This window comes from Megalobrama amblycephala, linkage group LG22 (assembly GCF_018812025.1).
Source record: "Megalobrama amblycephala isolate DHTTF-2021 linkage group LG22, ASM1881202v1, whole genome shotgun sequence".
In the NCBI taxonomy this organism is placed as follows: Eukaryota; Metazoa; Chordata; class Actinopteri; order Cypriniformes; family Xenocyprididae; genus Megalobrama; species Megalobrama amblycephala.
This window is the reverse complement of record NC_063065.1, coordinates 15,587,177-15,609,239: the sequence shown is the minus strand read 5'-3', so window position 1 is coordinate 15,609,239 and position 22,063 is coordinate 15,587,177. Positions and strand designations below refer to the sequence as shown.

The window sequence follows — 22,063 nt, the reverse complement described above, 5'->3', positions numbered from 1 at the left end:
CCTTTCTTTGTATTGGTCTTAAGTAATATTCTAATTTTCTGAGATACTGAATTTGGGATTTTCCTTAGTTGTCAGTTACAATCATCAAAATTAAAAGAAATAAACATTTGAAATATGTTTATATTCATTCATCAATATATTCATTGAATGAATATAATATACAAGTTTCACTTTTTGAATGGAATTAGTGAAATAAATCAACTTTTTGATGATATTCTAATTATATGACCAGCACCTTTATGTCTCTCTATCTATCTTTATAAGCTTTTTTTAGACTTTCAAATAAGCCAACAAAAGTTCTTTTGTCTTGATAATATTTGAATATTTTAATTCTGCTTCCTTACATTCAAATTCAAATCACAATTTGATTCCATTCTGAGTGGCACACAACCATGATCAACAGTCAACATTTATCTCAATATCATAGACAAATTTTTCATTGAGTCCTTTTGCAAAGCATTCTTTGCTTACTTAGGATTTGGCAAAAATGAAGTGTCCTATAAAGCAGCATAATGTTGCCAACTACCTTTTGGAACAGCCTTAAAATATTTTCTAGGTAGGTGCAACAGAGGCAGGCTAGTAAAGAGCTGTGTATGTAAACCTCACTCCCCTGGCCTCAAGAGGCGCACTAGCAAAGTCCCTTTAAGACAAGTAATTTCACTTGGTGGCCATCTTTGAAATGCCTCTCAGCATGCAAGTGCAGCTCCTATCTCTTTGAAAGGGGAACATCAAATTCTCCAAAGCTGATCGCCAAGCTTACGAATACATTTCATATTTGAAATCACCAATGAAATCTGTAAACAACTGTCCCATAAATTTTGTTTCTAAACACTTCTGACGCGATGAATTTACCAGTTGGCGATTGGCTCATTTCTTTAGAAGACGGGATTATTCCGCTATATTGTGCATTGAAATTCATCCCATTCATAAGTAATAGGAGTGAAAAGTCTTTCTGTATATAAAGTCTTTGGCACTAGTGACTTATGCTAGAGGCTGCAGTCTTTGGCATTCTTGTTAACGCGCCAACCTCCCATGCTGGTATGGCTGGTTCGAATCCCGCTTGGAGCGGTGCAAGTAGGACCAGTCACATACAGTAGGCACCTCACTAGGTTATGAACAGATCTGCTGTCTGTAGTGGGTCTAGAGTGCACAAGAGATGCAGCTTTTAAAATACTGACTGCATTTTTTACCCTGTTCTTTCCAGTGTCCTGTTGACCCTGGGACTTTGAAGACGTCAAAGCACAGTGGATTTTGAAGAAATTAGCTGTTCACCTCTCACCAAAGGCACTTTTTGGGCCCAAATGAGCGTCTTTAGAAGTGCTTAGCAGTCCCCTAAGTGCCCCTGACAAGAAACGCCAGCAGAGAGTTTGGAAAATGAGAGGTGATTACTCAAAGCCCATCTAATTCTGCTTACGCAAGTATCTCTTGGCATCAAGCCTGGCAGTGTGACTTTACCCACTATTAGGTGATTAATTTAGTGTCTTGAGTGCACTGACAGAGAATGATTTGTTTATGATGGTACAGGAAGAAGGGGGTGATCAGATGTTGATGGCAATTATCACCGGGGACATGAATTCATTAGCTAAAGTGACTGTCACTGAGATTGTTTTTCCTCCTTGAATGGAACACCCTTCTTGACCCAGATATTGGATTTCACCAGGGTATTATTTTGGAGACTTCCAGATTTGCTATTTTACAGGGCAAGATACAGATTTGCTCTGTTATTTTCAGCATCTATTTTAAGTAAAGGTCAGTTTACATTACAGCCAAAGTAGAGCAGACAAGTGTACGGTACCAATTAATAATACAGGAACACTTTAAAAGCTTAATGAAGTTTCATTACTTACAAGTGTAAGTGCCAGCAACAGTGTGCCATTAATGATTAAAAAGATTTGCGTGTGTATATATAAATATATATATGACCTGTGCTGGCAAAATGAGTCGCAATTAGCAAAAATAAGATTTTTTTTTTAGGGGAAACACCCCTAGCAAAGTGTGGTTTTGGACGATATCAGCATAAATCTGTATCATTTTTTGGTGCAAATAGATTAAAGTAACTAGACATTATCATTGAAGACCAGCAATAATAATTTTCATTTTGATTACATAATAATGGCAATATATACATGTCAATGTCAGACATGCCCCTTTGCCAGCTGTGATGCCTGGTTATTGGTAACTTGGCCCAGGTTTGTAAAAGATTTTTGGGTCAGCACACCTTAATAGCTTCAAAAATCGATTGCCAATTAAGTTTAGAATACAATGAACCAATTTGAACCCAGTTTAGGTCAAATAGCTGCTAATGGTGGATATTTTGATGAATCGAAAATTTAAGTTTTTTCTATGTATAAACTGTTTATGTGATAAAATATGTTTTTGTAGTTTGTGTTGTCCCTTATCAGTGCAAAATTATCACAAATTAAAAAAGATTCATGCCAATATTGTCCAAAACCCCACTTTTCTAGGGCGTTTCCAAACTTTTGGATGGGGAGTGTATGATTTGTTGGAATCCGATAATAAATGACTGAGCTACACTTGTTTGAAGTCGATAGAATCAGCAAGTCAATTTTGAGAAAAGTTTTCTTAAGGTTCCAAACAAAATCACCAAGCAACCATACCTTAAAATCCCTGTTAATAACACCTAATTTGGCACACACCTCGTCAAAACCAAATATCTATAGGAAAATATATATTCAACTTTTTTTCAATATTTCAGAACTGTAATTCTGTTTATATGTGTATATCGGGATCGCGCGTGCACTTCGGAACGATTAAAATGGATTTGTTTACATCAGCAGGAGTTTGGAAATCACATTTCATTGGTTCAGACTCATGCTATCAAGAATTCTCTAAGAATATTCTCAAAGTTGGAATGCTGTGCTTACCAACGATACCAAACTTGGACTAATGAGGAAGTTGCTGAGGGGAAGCGCGAGTGAAGCGAGCAGAGAAAAACGGCATTTTTCATGAACAAAGGAAAGGTACTCATAAATGAGGATACTTTTAGATGTTTAATTGCTATTTGAAGCATTTAGATTGCTAGATGAGGGCTATATGTATATATATATAATATTGATTTATTTTCTGCATAAATCTATGTATTACTCTGTACTACTTAGGTTGCAGCACTAATGAGCAAAGAAATAAGACTTGACCTTGCATTAAACAGGAATGTTCTCCCACGGTGCTGAATTAATTTCAGTTTGGCAAAGTATTCGGAAAGGTTAAATCCTATTTTATGGTCCCCTGACTTTTGTTTTCACCTTAATGTGATTTTATTAAAATCAACTGACCCTAAATCAGAGGAAGTCAGCGAACACATTAAAGTAAAAGCTTCTTTCATTTTAAGAAAGATAAGTTGCCTCACTGGATGGTGAAATGTATTTCTATCTCATTTATTTTCTCATTTTCTTAGTCTTATAATATAAATCCATTAAACACAAAACAGTTCACTCATGCAGATCCAAAACACTTAATATAAATGAAAGGAAATCAAATATTCATGAGTGGGTGTGATTTACCGCTGTTTGGCCAATCACCAGCAATTCCTAACCAAGCATGGGTCGGTTTCGTTTTACAGTCTCCTTGTTACACATGCTGTTTTGAAGGCATGCATTCACACACACACACACACACACACACACATGCTGGCATACACACAGCTGCACTTGACAATCTGCAGCCGCCCGACCACTGATTCAGAACTGAAACAGAAGCAAGAGTCTGGCAGAGAGAAAGGAGCAAGAAAAAGAAGTTGAAGAACTCTGAAGGAAGGACTTTGGATGAAGAGTATGGAATAATCCTTGAAGAGCACCTGTCACTGGCACGAAGATTGGGTGATACTGATCCAAGGCCCGGAGGTAATTGAAGAGAACCAGCGCTGTCTATGAGTACGGCATGACCTATTGCACTGTCCACAGTCTCTCCGCACTCCCTCACCATCCATGAAACGATTTAGCAGCCTGAGAGGGATCAAAAAGCGCAAGGACCAAGAGGGGCGGACAGGGAGACGGCAGTCAGAGCCCCACGGCCTTCTGGGAACCAGTAAGATGGCAGTTAAGACTTATTTTGCTGCATTGTTTTCAATTATTTTAACATGCATTTTTTTCATGTGACTATCTATTTTTTGTAAAGAAAAATATTAAAATGTAATATACACAAGATTGTGAAATACAAGTTTGCAATTACCTTTTTTATATAGGTGGAAATGGGCTTCCATAGACTGTTAATAATTTTATTCAGCAAGGATGCAATAAATTGATCAAAAAGACATTTATAATGTTACAAAAGCTTTCTCTTTCAGATAAATGCTGTTCTTTTGAACTTTCTATTGTTCATAACAATAAAAATTATCACTGTTTTCAACATTGATAATAATAATAATAAATGTTCCTTGAGCAGCAAATCAGCATATGAACAGTGAACAAAACGCTAAATCAGGTTTGACATTAAAATGCTTATTGTAAAACAAATAATGCTCGAATGGAAGACAAAAAGTATTTGGATATGGTTGTCAAACATTAGTGGAACATGTTTATAGTTGATATGATGAACTAAATGTGAACTTGAGGAAAACTGACTTCATATGTCCCCTAAAAATCACCACTAAGTTAAAAAAATAATTACAAAAATGGATAAGAAAAGTTATTTTTTTTGCATAAGACACTTAGTTTGATATTTTATCTAATGCAACAATTTTTTTTTAAGTGTCTAAGGCCACTGCATTTCAAATCTTCTTTCTTTTTGAGAAGTGAAAAGCGAAAAGTCTGTTTGAAATTACAAAAACCTTTCTTGAACTTTCAGTCTTATATTCACGCTCAACCATAAGTAGGCCAATTCAGATCTCAGAACTTGAAGAGTCTCATTTCCCTTGTGTGTCGATGGATTTGCACAATAAGAGCACGAGCAGAAGCCTTTACCTGTGAATTTTATGTCAAGAAGCCTCTAGACCTCATCTCTCAGTGCAATCTGTCAATTAAACCTCTTGCAAGATGATTACCAGAGCCCTAAATTCTAGACTTTCTTGTGTTAAAATATGTATTTTGTAATGTTTCCAAATAGGGTGAATTCATTCAGAATGTGCCAAGTTCCAAAAATTAAGCATGTCTGCAATGTGGATCAACAAAGCCATTACAGCTGTTAAGATTTGTGTGACTTTTCTAAATCGGATGTTCTGTCTTCTTCAGGTTTAATGATTGTGAAGGGCTAATCCTGATATTAATAATGGGAGTTGTTATTTACAGTCTGCTGAGAGTGAGTTTCAGTGGGACTCATTAAAATATAAAAATGACATGGTGCTGAGAGGAAATAACAAGGGCTAACAGGGGTTTGCCACTGCAAATTGGGTCTCACACACACAAAACATACACATTAAATGACATTTTATTCTTTATTTGCGTATTTACCTCAAACAGCCTGTCTAAGCGGTGTTTGCTAGAATGAACATCTGCCATGTGGTGTTGTGTTTTGTTCATATACGGTGTTTGGGAATGTCAATGTGTGTCACAGACCAGTTTATATGAAGCCTATTTCATCCCCTGAGAAAAAAGGTAATTATGAGTTTAAAAGAGTTTAAAATAAGAAACTGTTCACAGGGAGATATTGTGACATATAATGTTGAAATGACATTTTTATATAGGCGGAAACTGGCTTCCTTTAGTCTTTCCATCATATTCACTTTAATATGTGTGTGACCTTGTTTACTTCCTGTGTTTTATGAGAGCATGACATGCATTATCCCATCTCTGCTTTAGAGGAAATAATTAAGGGATGTCAAAACGATAAAACGTTGGGCCACCCACATTTAATTATACCTAATTATAGAGACTTAATGAAATTGTGTTGTTACCTGTTAGTGAGGAAGGCTGGTGTTAGTGGGTGGTATGACCACATTCTTATATAACAGTATGTTTTATACAAATATAACTACTATTGTATGAATCGGTTCACGCATTTATACTGTCAAACATTATACACTACCATTTCATACGGAAGAGGATTAGGGCCAAGCAATAATAAAAAAATAAAACCATCTCGAGATTAAAGTTGTTAAATTTCGAGAAAAAAGTCGAGATAAAATGTTGAGGATAAACTCATTAAATTATGAGAAAAAACTCGTTAAATTTCAAGAAAAAAGTCGAGATAAAATGCTGAGAAAAGTCGTTAAATTATGAGAACAAATTCGTAATTTAACGACTTTTTTCTCATAATTTAATGAGTTTATTCTCAAAATTTTATCTCGAAATTTAACGACATTTTTCTCATAATTTAACGAATTTGTTCTCGTAATTTAACAACTTTTTTCTCGTAATTTAATGACTTTATTCTCAACATTTTATCTCGACTTTTTTCTTGAAATTTAACAAGTTTTTTCTCGTAATTTAATGAGTTTATTCTCAACATTTTATCTCGACCTTTTTCTCAATTTAACGAGTTTTTTTCTCGTAATTTAACGAGTTTATTCTCAACATTTTATCTCGACTTTTTTCTTGAAATTTAACGAGTTTTTTCTCGTAATTTAATGAGTTTATTCTCAACATTTTATTTCCACTTTTTTCTCGAAATTGAACAACTTTAATCTCGAAATGGTTTTATTTTTTTATTATTGCTTGGCCCTAATCCTCTTCCGTAATTTCAAGTTTGAAGAAAGTTTTTTTTTTTAAAGAAAGTATACTTTTATTTAGCAAGGATGCATTAAACTGATGAAAAGTGACAGTAAAGACATTTATAATTATAATTAAGCAGCACAACTGTTTTCAAAATTGATAATAATAAATGTTTCTTGAGCACCAAATCAGCATAATTTTAAAAGGATCATGTGACTAAAGACTGGAGTAATGATACTGAAAAAATAATCAGATTTGCCATTATAAGAATAAACAATTTACAATTGTATGAAAATAGAAAATGGTTATTTTAAATTGTAATAATATTACTATTTATACTATATTTTTGATCAAATAAATGCAGCCTTGGTGAGTGTAAGTATGGAAGCTTGTTTCTGCTGCTGAATAAAAAATAAAAAAGGTAATTGCAACTTTTTATCTCACAATTCTGACTTTTTTCTCACAATTGTGAGTTTACATCTCGCAATTCTGACTTTATAACACAATTGCGACTTTATATCATGCAATTCTGACTCAGAATTGTCAGAAAAGTGAGATATACGCGCAAAAAAGTATTCTGAAAAAAGTATTTTTTTCCTCAGAATTGGACTATATAACACGCAATTGCGAGTTTATATCTCATAGTTCTGACTTCTTTTCTCACAATTCTGAGAAAAGAAGTCAGAATTGCGAGAAAAAAAGCCAGACTTGTTAGTTTATATCTTACAATTCTGACTTTAAGATGTAAACTTGGAATTGCGAGAAAAAAGTCAGAATTGCGAGATGTAAACTCACAATCGTGAGGAAAAAAAGTCGCAATTATCTTTTAAATTGTTTTATTCCATTGCGGAAACAAGCTTCTATACATAAGAGACCTATTTCAAAAACATTTTTAACGTTTGAATGGCAGTGTATAGCATAGAAATGCAGCCTTTTTGCTTCTTAGTGAGACAGATGCTGCTGTATCCGAGTGTATCCACTACAACCAGCCACTTATCTACATTAACCAACATATCACGTTTCGCTCTGTATCTAACAGTCAGGGGATGGAAAAACGATTGACAGAAAGGAAAGGGAGAGAGCAAAAGAAGGGGAAGAGTGGATCATACTTGCCCTCTGTGAGCAGGGCTGGATGTTGGAGTGATATTGAAAAGCTGACAGACTGATGGATGATAGAGAGACACAAATTAGCAGTTAGCGGCTGAAAATGTCAGGACGTAGTGCAAATGCCAATTGGAGGATGTCCCTCACTGATCTGAGAACTGTTACACACCCATTCATTCTTTTTTTTCCTATTTCAAGGTCCATAATAAATAAGTGATAAAAAAGGGTGAGAAAAACACATTACTTGACAGACAGTTACAGCATAACAATATGGTGCACGTTTAAAGACCCCCTGTGGTGAAAGTCAAGTTTTTAATGTTGTTTGTGTGCCTGTGTGGTGTTTTTAATATGCTTTAGGACAAACCATGTGCAAATGCATATGTGTACACCATTGCTGAGTATTTTCTTCTTAAAACTGCAGTGAAAAAGGACAGTCTCAAACCCACGGTTTGAAATCGCTGGTGTCTGTGACGTCACAAAATACCTTGTAACCAATCACGTCAACGTGCCGGTGGGCTTTAGCATATCATTAACATTAACATTCTGTTGATATGAAAAATCGTGTAGATTTAGCAAAATGGCGGGTGTATGATGTATGTTACGATGTTATGATGAACTATAAGCCTTTCTCCACTGATGTTCTGAGTTGTTAAAGCGTTTGTAAGGATACTGATTGTTAGAAGACAGCTGTCTGACTCTGAAACGGCGAAAGGGAACATGGTTTGTGTAACATTAGCAACACATTATTAGCAGCTGTTTGATGGCAAAAAGCTAATCATATTAATTACCATCATGTGTCCGACGTTGTCAAAAGCGACACCATTGTGCAGCGTTTACCTCAGTAAGTTGACCGAGTGGATCTCTGAGCTGGCGTGAGCGAGTTGAGGTGGGGCTAATTTGCATATTCATTAATCCGTGTATATTAAATTAGGCAAGGGTGTAGAGTTACATTCAAGCTATTTTAAGGCATGAAGAAACATTTTTCATAGGAAAATTTTTTTAAATATGTCATTTTGGTATTTTAAGGGATAAAATGAATGACTACAGGGGGACTTTAAGACAAGTATTACACTAACATTCAAAAACTTGGGGATCAGTCTTTTTTTTTTTTTAAGAAATTAATACTTTTATTCAGCAAGGATGCATTAAATGGATAGTAAAGACAGTAAAGACATTTATAATGTTACAAAAAATTTCAAATAAATTCTTTCTATTCATAAAATATGTATCGCAGTCACTACAAAAGTGTTAGGCCACTCAACTGTTTTCAACATTGATAATAATAATAAATGTATCTTAAGTAGCAAATCAGCATATTAGATTGATTTCTGAAGGATCATGTGACCCTGAGGACTGGAGTAATGATGCTGAAAATCCAACTTTGTCATCTCATGAATAATGGCATCACATCATCATTCTATTTGTTTGGGTTAAACAGCACAGCAACACCCTAGTAATGACATAGCAACCACACAGCAACATGGCAAATACAAACCCGATTCCAAAAAAGTTGGGACACTGTACAAATTGTGAATAAAAAAGGAATGCAATAATTTACAAATCTCATAAACTTATATTTTATTCACAATAGAATATAGATAACATATCAAATGTTGAAAATGAGACATTTTGAAATGTCATGCCAAATATTGGCTCATTTTGGATTTCATGAGAGCTACACATTCCAAAAAAGTTGGGACAGGTAGCAATAAGAGGCCGGAAAAGTTAAATGTACATATAAGGAACAGCTGGAGGACCAATTTGCAACTTATTAGGTCAATTGGCAACATGATTGGGTATAAAAAGAGCCTCTCAGAGTGGCAGTGTCTCTCAGAAGTCAAGATGGGCAGAGGATCACCAATTCCCCCAATGCTGCAGTGAAAAATAGTGGAGCAATATCAGAAAGGAGTTTCTCAGAGAAAAACTGCAAAGAGTTTGAAGTTATCACCATCTACAGTGCATAATATCATCCAAAGATTCAGAGAATCTGGAACAATCTCTGTGCGTAAGGGTCAAGGCCGGAAAACCATACTGGATGCCCGTGATCTTCGGGCCCTTAGACGGCACTGCATCACATACAGGAATGCTACTGTAATGGAAATCACAACATGGGCTCAGGAATACTTCCAGAAAACACTGTCTGTGAACACAATCCACCGTGCCATTTGCGGTTGCCGGCTAAAACTATATAGGTCAAAAAAGAAGCCATCTCTAAACATGATCCAGAAGCACAGGCGTTTTCTCTGGGCCAAGGCTCATTTAAAATGGACTGTGGCAAAGTGAAAAACTGTTCTGTGGTCAGAACAGAATTCGAAGTTCTTTTTGGAAAACTGGGATGCCATGTCATCTGGACTAATGAGGACAAGGACAACCCAAGTTGTTATCAGCGCTCAGTTCAGAAGCCTGCATCTCTGATGTATGGGGTTGCATGAGTGCGTGTGGCATGGGCAGCTTACACATTTGGAAAGGCACCATCAATGCTGAAAGGTATATCAGGGAAGACCTTGCATTTTCCAACATGACAATGCCTGACCACATACTGCATCAATTACAACATCATGGCTGTGTAGAAGAAGGATCCGGGTACTGAAATGGCCAGCCTGCAGTCCAGATCTTTCACCCATAGAAAACATTTGGCGCATCAGAAAGAGGAAGATGTGACAAAGAAGACCTAAGACAGTTGAGCAGCTAGAACACTGTATTAGACAAAAACTTGAGCAACTTGTCTCCTCAGTCCCCAGACGTTTACAGACTGTTATAAAAAGAAGAGGGGATGCCACACAGTGGTAAACATGGCCTTGTCCCAACTTTTTTGAGATATGTTGATGCCATGAAATTTAAAATCAACTTATTTTCCCCTTAAAATGATACATTTTCTCAGTTTAAACATTTGATATGTCATCTATGTTGTATTCTGAATAAAATATTGAAATTTGAAACTTCCACATCATTGCATTCTGTTTTATAATTTGTACAGTGTCCCAACTTTTTTGGAATCGGGTTTGTACAATCCAAACACCTGTAACACCCTGGCAATCATATTTTATTTAGAACAAGTCTAGTTTCTTTCATTTATTTTTCTTTTAACTTACATGGTATTGCTATAAAAAAACTGTCCCTTTGCGAGTGTGATGAAGGAACTGTGAATCACCTCTGCACCCTTTAAATTGCAGCTTCTGGACTAGAATCCAAATATAAAGACTAGGCTCTAAAAATAAATCTGAGTTTTGCTTTAAAAGCGGCCGTGTGCTGAAAATGAGAACAGCAAGCGCTAACTCTCACGTGTTGTGAATGTCACACACCGCATGAGAAATTGCAATCCTATTGGTCAGTTTAATGGATTTTGACAGGCGTCACTATGACATGTAGATGGTGCCTGCTGGGAGAACAGCCGGACTTTGTGACACATGGATGAATGTCATCAGGCCGAGAGACAATCCCAGCAGCTTTCGGCTGCATCCTCATTGTCGTATTTTAACTCTGAACACGCACTTTGATTCACAGAACACACAGGCTATGTTCGGAAGGAAATACTAGAGTACTGCATGTGTACTGGATACTGTAGTATATATGGATTCTGTTTTATATTTATTTATTTTTAATATATTTTAATGAATAATCTTTGATATAATGTTTTTACATAGTTTCAAACTATCTCATGTGCATTAATTCTCATTTATTTAATTAATTCTAATAAAAATTTAAATTCATTTAGTAAAATTGTATTTTAAATGTTTTTAGATTAATAAAAAATAATTAAAATAATAAATTAATAAAATAATAATTACATTTTACCTTTTTTATTATTTTTTTTTTTAATGTAAAATGCATTCTAATCAAATAATCACATGCGATATTGATTCTAGTAAACGTCACACTGGAAAGAGAACATCAAAATATGCATTGAATTATGAGGTACAATTTTCCATGCAATATTCTGAGAAATGGCCAGATGTCTAGAAAAATAGTAACACAGCTCTAAAGGCAGAAAAAAAAGCTTAATGGCTTGCTAAAAGGGTTAGAAAACAGACTGCTGTTATATTCATATCTAGCCATTCAGCTGTCCCAGTTTTTACCATGTGCAGTTCTGCATAAATAGCTTTAGGGGGCGCTGCTCGGCTTACTGAGTCCTTATTGATCCAGAACTGCCCTTGAAAATTTGATAAGATCCACATCTTTGTCTGTATTATGTCTTCAGGACATCTTTGCTATCATTTCTGCACAGGACTTAAAACTGTTTTTATCTTCAGAAAATGTGCTTGTTCTCATGCATGTCTGATGATATCTTACAATCTTTACCCACATGTGAACTCAACAATGGAAAATGCTTAGCATGACCTAGCTATGAAACCTTTCATCTAGTTGTGTGACATTAGAAGCACATCAGTTCCAAAAAGCACATAATGCACATGTGTTGACTCAGCTGGTATATGTAAAAGACTTTGGTTCTAGTTCATTCCAAGCAAGAGAAAGACAGTCAGGCAGAAAAGGCAAATGAAGAGGTCAGTGCTGGTTGATTTGACTGTGGTCAGGCCTTTGTGAGTGTGTAGTGGGTGTTGTATTACTTGTATCACCTGTTAAAAACCAATGCTGTGTGAATTAACAAATATTATTAATATATAGCGTTTTAAATATACTATATAATACTTGTCTGAAGCTTAGTATATGACAAAATCTAAAATCAGGTACATTATGCTAAAAAATAAAAAGGGTCAAGTGCAGTTTAAGATTTATGTCGGGAATATTGATTTACTTGTCATGGCTCACTGAGTAAGTGTTCTGCCCGTGAGCGGGGTTATAAGTATGCAATGCTGGGTTAACTTATCTGACACTGGGTCAAGGGTCATCGGGTCACTGAGGGTGAATGTTGTTACCCTCTGTCTGCAGGGTAAACATCAAAGAGGAAGATAGCAGATAGCAGTGTGTGTGCAGGATTGTGCCATCTTTACAGAGTGAAGTTCACATCCTATAGTCAAAACAAAATCAGAATGGACAGTTTACTTTTTTAATAGACATTCTTAATCATTCATCAGTGCACATTATTCCAAATAAAAAAAAAAAATCTTTAAAAAGAAAAAAGGCCATTTTATGTGGGGAAAGACCTCTGGTGTCTCTGTATCTAAAAGTTTCTCTCAACATCTGCATGCAATTGTACCTTTTTCTTCATATTTTTATCTGTGGACTCGTAATATAATGTCATATTTGATATGATGAACATAAACATGATTTGTAGGGTGATAAATGGTTGAGATTCTGCTAAATAAGCTCAAATTTCTTCCTCAGTTCAGCCATTAAATTGGCCTCAGAGGCTTTAAATGTGATTCGCAGTCAAGGTAGTTTATGAAAAGCGCACGTCAGCTTAATGATGCAATGGAGACAATGCTTCTAGAATGAGCAATTATGTTTGAGGTAAATCACCTTGGTATTTATCTGCATAAAATGCGTTTGAATTGAACATAACAAGGTTTTGGATATCTTGCATAACACAATATCAAGGAACCTTTGTACTAGGCCTGTCTCCAGCCTTATTTTGATTTGATTATTATCCATAATTATATTAAAATGATTTGATAGCAATATGGCTTCATAAATATGCCACTTGTATTGCCCATGAGGACAGTTTAATTGGATTAGCCCTGTAAGTATGGCCTTTGGGTGTGTTCTGTTCAGCTCTGGAACTACGTTGGCTGTGCAACACCCATCATTCACATCCAGCACACTTTCTGCTGCAGTGATCATGTGACTCTGTGGTCCTGATGGTAAATGATCTCTGTAATTTTTTGGTGTAGAAAATGGGAATATTAAATCCCTGTGGATGCATTTGGATGGGGTGAGGGGCTATTGCTATCCTTATGACATCATTGCAGAGACTTGCTTTTTTAGCTCTCTCTACGTTCCCCCACCCCTTCTGCTTATTTCCTATTATGTGCTGTGTTTACTGGGCTGATGCCTGACTGCTATAAAATAAGCTCTTTACTCATTCAACAGCCATGGCCATGTGGTCTCGGCTGAGGGAAGATAATGGCTTGGTGCAGTGACTTGAGGTAGTCAGGGTGGCTTGTTAATCATTTCTCATTGCACATCTATAATGGATTCCTTGATCGTTCTTTCACGCTTAATAAATGCTTATCTTTTTTTTCCAAATATGCTCATCAGTCATAGAACTCGATACATTTATAGATAGTTCGACAGATAGAGAGACAGACAGACAGACAGGTATAGATAAATAGATAGACAGACAGACAGTAAATATAGATAGTCTGGTAGAAAGATAGATAGATAGAACTAGATAGATTTATAGATAGATCGACAGAGAGAGACAGGTATAGATAGACAGACAGTAAAGATAGAGAGACAGACAGGTATAGATAGATAGATAGATAGAACTAGATAGATAGAGAGATAGAGAGACAGACAGGTATAGATAGATAAATAGATAGATAGACAGACAGACAAATGGAAAGACAGTAAAGACAGATAGACAGACTGACAGGTATAGATAGATAGATAGACAGAAAGACAGTAAAGATAGATAGATAGAAAGACAGACAGACAGACAGGTGGAGAGACAGACGGTAAAGATAGATAGACAGAACTAGATAGATTTATAGATAGATCGACAGATAGAGAGACAGACAGACAGGTATAGATAAATAGATAGACAGACAGACAGACAGTAAATATAGATAGTCTGGTAGAAAGATAGATAGATAGAACGACAGAGAGAGACAGGTATAGATAGACAGACAGTAAAGATAGAGAGACAGACAGGTATAGATAGATAGATAGATAGATAGATAGATAGATAGATAGATAGATAGATAGATAGATAGAACTAGATAGATAGAGGGATAGAGAGACAGATAGGTATAGATAGACAGACAGACAGACAAATGGAAAGACAGTAAAGATAGATAAACAGATAGACAGACTGACAGGTATAGATAAATAGATAGATAGACAGAAAGAAAGACAGTAAAGATAGATAGATAGACAGACAGACAGACAGACAGGTAGAGAGACAGGCGGTAAAGATAGACAGAACTAGATAGATTTATAGATAGATCGACAGATAAAGAGACAGAGAGACAGGTATAGATAGACAGACAGTAAAGATAGATAGATAGATAGATAGATAGATAGATAGAGGACGGATGGATGGATGGACAGAGATAGATGTAATCTTGGCTGTTCTCTGGTGGGAAATATATTCTTACCTCATTGGCTTGCTGATGGTATCTTGGACTCTGCAGGCAGTGCTACATTTCACTCTCCTCTTATCAACTCATCAAAGCAGAAACTCAATAAGTTTCCTCCACACACCACTCTGTGAGGACAAGCTTCTTTTTTAAGGCTCTGCAACCGAATCCAACCATGGGAGAGGGTTGCATGTAGAACTGGGTCACATTCAAACAACAGGGAGCTGAAGCAATCACAAAAATGCAATTAGAGGGCTCAGAATGAGATTGATTTTATCATTTAACGGCCAACGAACGCACGGCATGTATCCAGAATGGACGAGCCAATTACTCAGGCGATTGGCTTGACAAACACTTGAGGGAAACTTGACAAATGTGTCATGTTTTAGGACTTTGCCATGTATTGGAATAATTGTATAGCCACAGTAAATGTATAAATACATTCAGACTCGCAAGTGGTGTTGTTTATACCGGTCATTTCTTTGAGAAGCGTTTTCTGTGATCTGACTGCAGTATGGAGGGCAGAGCCTGAAGGAATCACAGCATGAAATCTGCAGTCTGCAACAGCAGATGAAGTGTAAAATGAGGTGATAAAACTCTGCTCTCCACACTGCCTGTGGTTCAGACCTTATAGCCCCTTCTGTTTCTGCAGGCACAGAGCAGAATTTACGACAGGTACAGCCTAACCTATAAGTGACAGGTGGATCTAAATCATCCTTCGTAGGCAGGGAATGGGATACAATGAGACACTGTAGCAGAATACATAGTATCAACCATAATAGCTTAACGGTGCAGTGTGTACTTTCTGTGATATTATAGCAACATCAAATTGAATTCCAGATAGATATCTGATGTCTTATTTTCTGTTTGTACAGCCTCTGGGATCTCCTCATCACCCACCACTCCAACACAACTGACCAAGCAGACTTCGGCGTTTCTTCTGGAAGTCAGTCAGAATGACACCGTGCACCGTTCCTCCTCCTCCCCCCTCGACACCGGACAGCACCACAGCCCGCCTACTGCAAAACCACCGCCCAGTCCGTGCTCAGCACACATATCTACCTCACGCGCGGTGAGTGATCTGACATTGATGCTGAGTACTTTTCTGCATCATTCATTATAAGAATGTGGAGTGATTCATTTTAAGTGATCATGGATATAGATGCCTGACAGACATTATTATGACTTAAGAATTTTGTATTTTTTTTAAAATGTTTTTTCAAACAAAAGCAAGATTTTTTTGGCATTTAAAAGAATGCATGCAGATTATGCAAATGAATGAACTATAAAACCTGAAGAATCTTTAATGTCATTAGACATTAAAGGGTTAGTTCACCCAAAAAGGAAAATAATGTCATTTATTACTCACCCTCATGTCGTTCCACACCCATAAGACCTTTGTTAATCTTCGGAACGTAAATTAATTTATTTTTGATGTGATTCTCAGAGGCCTGCATAACCAGCAATGACTTCCTCTCTCAAGATCCATAAATGTACTAAAAACATATTTAAATCAGTTCATGTGGTTTCAATATTAATATTATAAAGCGACAAATATTTTTTGTGAACCAAAACAACAAAATAACGACATTAACCCTCAGGGGTCTGAGGATTTTTGGGACCCTGGAGAAGTTTTGACATGCCCTGACATTTGTGCTTTTTTCAGTTGTTCATAAACATATTAATGGAAAAAGTGTCATTACACTGTATTCAGCACAAACTAGGCTACAATAATTTGTGAGGAACATGTATGTACATGTTTGTGTTTTTGAAGGAATAACGTTTATGCGTGGTTATTGAAAAAACTAAAAACTTAAGTCACTGAAATAAAGCCAAAAAATATATATTAAATCTTTGTTCACAAGACTTCTGGGTATTTGAGGTTGTAGACTAGAGTTTTTGCTTCAAAATGAGGTAAAAAATTATGCTGCCTGCTTGTTCATTTAAAACAATAGAGAGATTTAAATTTTCTAAAACATCTTTGGTCAAGAAACACAGTATGCGTGGAGGCGTGAATCCTCATGTATAATGGGTGATTCTCACCTGAGAAGACAAAAGAATCACATAATAATGACCTGAAATGACTTGCATATTAATGAGGCCTTTCAGTCAGGTAGGCTGTGAAAAAACCCTCTGTGATCATGATTCAAATCTCATCATGGTGTAAATCAAACATACAGAAAAAACAGCAATACTGTGAAATATTATTACAATTTAAAATAATGGTATTCTATTATATTCTTTAAAATATAATGTATTTCTGTGATGCAAAGTGTCTGAACAATTATGTTACCTCTATGGCATTTCATATAGGCTTTTAGCTTAAAAGCATGCACATTTGGAGAAATATTGATGGATTCTCATGTTTATGTCAATTTTCTATACAGAGGAGTATTTATTCATTATTTATTGTCGTCACTGTGAACGCTGGATACTGTGTTTACAATTCATACTTGCAGTCGGAGGGCGCTCTGTGCACTTTTAGTCCACAAATGCCAATGCTAAAGAAGAATAGGCAATCCAGGAAATAACTGAACTAACAGAGGCCAGAGATCGCTAACTATGGCTATTCAAAACACTTTTCAAGACAATAAATACACGATTGAGACGATGAATGCATGTATTGACTCAGAATTTGCGTCTGAATAGCGCTCCCTCCGTGGGCGTGGCCGCATTAGCGGATAATGAGCTGAATCACGGATTTCTGACATGGCTCTCTTTTCATACAGATTACATAAACACAGAATGTTTGTTTTCGATTTGACTTACACGATTTAAAACCTGACATTTCAACGTTTTTTTTAGACATAAGTCTAATTTTTTTGTGATTAGTATTCACTAAGTTACAGTTCATTTTCTGAGAACTATCAGATTGGCCTTCCTTCAGAGGGAGACGAGAGATCACGTGTACACAAATAAAAGAAGATATTCCACAGATTAAAATGGTGTATAACTCTTAATTGTATGTGCAACATTAACAGAGTATTTTGAGTCTCTTTCACACTGGTAGGAAAAAAACCGCGGTGGTATCGCCGGCGATACCCTCAGACCTCAGAGTGTTAAGCTTCGGAGCGTTATGAATCTTCTGTGCACCAAAGTCACGCGATTTCAGCAGTTTGACATGCGATCCGTAGATTCATAACGCTCCAAAGCTTAATGAAGCAGTGTTTTGAAATCGGCCATCACTATATAAGTCATTATTTTATAGTGCACCAAATGTATTCTCGTCGCTTTATAATATTTAAAGGTGCCATAGAACGTCTTTTCAAAAGATGTAATATAAGTCTAAGGTGTCCCCTTAATGTGTCTGTGAAGTTTCAGCTCAAAATACCCCATAGATTTTTTTTAATTAATTTTTTTAACTGCCTATTTTGGGGCATCATTAACTATGCACGATTCAGGCTGCGCGGCCCCTTTAAATCTCTCGCTCCCTGCCCTCCCGAGCTCTCGACTATAAGTGCATTTATACAGTGCATAAACAAAGTTCACACAGCTAATATAACCCTCAAATGGATCTTTACAAGATGTTCGTCATTCATGCTGCATGCATGCATCCATGCATGTTATGTTGAGATTCGCCTGTTTTCCGGAGGTCGTTTAAACAAATGAGATTTATATAAGAAGGAGGAAGCAATGGAGTTTGAAACACAACGTATGTCTTTTCCATGTACTGAACTCTTGTTATTCAACTATGCCGAGGTAAATTCAATTTTTCATTCGAGGGCACCTTTAATATTGAACCACTGTACTCACATGAACTGATTTAAAGTTTTTAGTACATTAATGGATCTTGAGAGGAAATGTCATTGCTGTTAATGCAGGCCTCACTGAGCCATCGGATTTCAACAAAAATATCTTAATTTACATTCCGAAGATTAACAAAGGTCTTACAGGTGTGGAACGGCATGAGGGTGAGTAATAAATGTTATAAAAATTATTTTCATTTTTGGGTGAACTAACCCTTTAAAGACTAATCATTTATTGTCTATTATGTGAAGTACTTACAAATTCCCAGTAGGTTTAAACAACTAGTGTTTCGTTTATGAAAAAATCAATGCTGTTGAACAAATCTTTTAGTTCGGTGAATAGTCTTCTATGCACTGATTCATATCACAAACAAATAGCTTTTTAGAGTGGGCTGTGGCGGAGCATTTCATTGGTTGAACATACTGAATGAATACAGCTCCTTTACTGAACAAATCAGTGTTTTGAGACCTTTGGCATAACCTTTAAATGAACCTGCAGAAAGATTTGCTGTATTAATCAGTGAATGAATCTTTTTGATGAACAGATTCAAAAGATTCAATTCACTGGGATAAATCAAAATCCTCACCCACCAGCCAGCTTGGACAGCCATTAAATTTATTTAAAAAATTGTCAAATACCAAATACCATGACTAAAAATTATATATATATATACACTGTATATAGTCAACATTTATGAATCTACAAGATTCCTTATAGCAGCTGCACAATACTTTCACAACTCACCAGTTCCTGTCGATGGATCTAATCTGATTTTTACGACTCAACCCACTGACCATTTATCACGTTCACAAGCCAAAATCAATACAACAGTCACCATCTGCAATGCTGTTGTCCTTGCCTCCTGCCTGCTAATCTAAGCAGAGGTCCAAGGCTGCACTCCGCAGATGTGAAATCAACTGTATCTTTGAACATGCGTTGCCTTTACTCCTCTCACACTTTGGGTCACATTCACTTACTGTACATACATGTGTATCTGTGTGTAAAACCACTGTTTTCATGGAGATATAATGATTTGAGCCAAATTTACATTGAAAGGAGGCTTGTTTGAGCTGAAAAGATGGATGATAGTAAATAATAATGACTTAATTTAATGGCACAACACTCTCAGCGATTCTCATACTGCGTACCATTGATCCATTGCCATGTGATGAGTGTGGGTCTCATATGGGTCAATACGGATGAACAGAATCAGTGCTGGTCAGACACCTTCAGTGTTCACTGATGTCTGTTAAATAAACGTCTCACTCTCTGTCAAGGTCTAACACTTTAAGCTACTTTTTTTTTTTTTTTTGGAAAACTTTCCCATTACTTGTAATTCCCCAGATTTGTGAACTAACATTTTTCTCATGGCAGTTATGTGTTTGTTTACTTCTGTTGTATATTCATGGGGAGGTTGTTTTTCTCACAAGGGCTTAAGTTCATTCAGACACACCCACTGATTCATCTGGCAGGAATTTGGGCACAGCTTAATTACCCTCCATGCCAGATGTCGCTCTAGAAAAGGCCAAAACCAGTTGTGTAAAATATCTAGTAATGGAGCTGGACCTTCTCAATAGGTTTATAGTATGTATGTTAAATTGGTTCCATTCTATCTATGTCCAAGGAGGGGCTGTTAAGGGAACAAAAAGATGCAAGAGGTCAAGAAAGAGTGTCACGGCCAGATGGGCACGACACAAGTAGTCCTGCACTAAACGCATTATTTGCATGGACAATCATTCTGTGCATTGCAGATAGTGCTCATTTAAATTTGGACACATAGACAAGACGTGCAAATGCATGAAAGTTCCTTTTCATGCCCATTAGAAGGGGAATTCCCTAATATGATTTGTGGGAAGTGGTGGTGAGGAAAACTTAATATATTTTTTTTAATGTTTCTTTAAAATAAGTTATAATTTACTTTCCTTCCTCATGAACATACTGTGTATTTTTACAGATTAGTTGAATGTTTTGATTCAAATGAAAAATCTGTCATTAATTACTCACCCTCATGTTGTTCCACACCCATAAGACCTTCGTTCATCTTCGGAACACAAATTAAGATATTTTTGATGGTATTTTTGATCTGAATCCTCCATTTAACCACTACTTTCAAGGTCCGCGTACGAGAATGACACAGAAGAGAAGATTTTGTTGCATAAAGTTGTTATTTTTGTTTTGTTTTGGCACACAAAAAGTATTCTTGTGGCTTCAACATTAAGGTTGAACCATGTAGTCATGTCGACTATTTTGTCGATGACTTTAGTACCTGTTTCTGGACTTTGAAAGTGGTGGTTAAATTGCTGTCAATAAATGGAGGAGTCAGATACCTCTCGGATTTCATCAAAAATATCTTAATTTGTGTTCCGAAGATGAACAAAGGTCTTACGGGTGTGGAACGACATGATGTAATTAATGACAGAGGTTTCAGTTTTGGGTGAACTAACCCTTTAAACAACTAGAATTTAGTTTAAGAACAAATCAATGCTGTAAAAGGGTTAGTTCACCCAAAAATGAAAATAATGTAATTTATTACTCACCTTCATGTCATAAGGCCATTGTTCATCTTCAGAACACAAATTAAGATATTTTTGATTAAATCCGATGGCTCAGTGAGACCTGCATTCAAAGCAATGACATTTCCTCTCTCAAGATTGATAGGGTAAAATTAAAGACATGTTTACAATAACACTGAGCGCGTGCATCTCTACGTTATGGTAAGAGGCGTGACCTTTCCGGGCACGGTGCGCTCAGAGCTGTCGAATCACAACACAGGAACCGCTGGCACAATCAGAACTCGTTACGTATTTCTGAAGGAGGGACTTCATAGAACAAGGAAGTCATCAGCCCGTTTTTATGACAGTGGAAACAGCGGTATACAGATAAGTAAATTATGTGAAAAATACTGTGTTTTTTTACACGCGAAACATGAACACGTTATATTGCACACTATAAACACAATCAAAGCTTCAAAAAACCACGAAAAACGGGACCTTTAATATTATAAAGCGACAAGAATACTTTTTGTGTGCCAAAAAAAAAAAAAAAAAAAAAAAAAAAAAAAAACGACTTTTCAACAATATAGTGATGGGACGATTTCAAAACACTGCTTCAGAGCTTTGCGAATCGAATCAGTGACTCGGAGCGCCAAAGTCACGTGATTTCAGCAGTTTAGCCGTTTGATAGGAGATCCGAGTCACTGATACGATTCGTAAAGCTCCGAAGCATGCTGTGAATGCAGGCCTCTCTGAGCCATCGGATTTAATAAAAAATATCTTAATTTGTGTTCTGAAGATGAATGAAGGCCTTACGAGTGTGGAACGACATGAGGGTGAATAATAAATGACATTATTTTCATTTTTGGGTGAATTATCCCTTTAAATGAATCTTTTAGTCCAGTGAATCGTCTTC

At 36.3% G+C, this 22,063-nt stretch overlaps 1 protein-coding gene across 5 annotated transcripts in view; it reads left to right on the top strand.

The window, feature by feature from the left end:
- prkag2a (protein kinase, AMP-activated, gamma 2 non-catalytic subunit a) overlaps window positions 1–22,063 on the top strand; it is an 83,165-nt gene that overhangs the window by 30,879 nt on the left and 30,223 nt on the right. For 3 of the 5 annotated variants that reach the window (XR_007182410.1, XM_048173889.1, XM_048173888.1), the window contains exon 4: window positions 15,784–15,980. Coding sequence is in view for 4 of the 5 variants with exons in the window: in XM_048173889.1 (XP_048029846.1) it covers window positions 15,784–15,980 (197 nt within the window). In the remaining variant the exon portion in view is untranslated. Of the gene's footprint in view, window positions 1–3,654; window positions 4,045–15,783; window positions 15,981–22,063 lie in introns of those variants that run through there. The other 2 variants (XM_048173894.1, XM_048173890.1) reach the window with 2 other exon arrangements.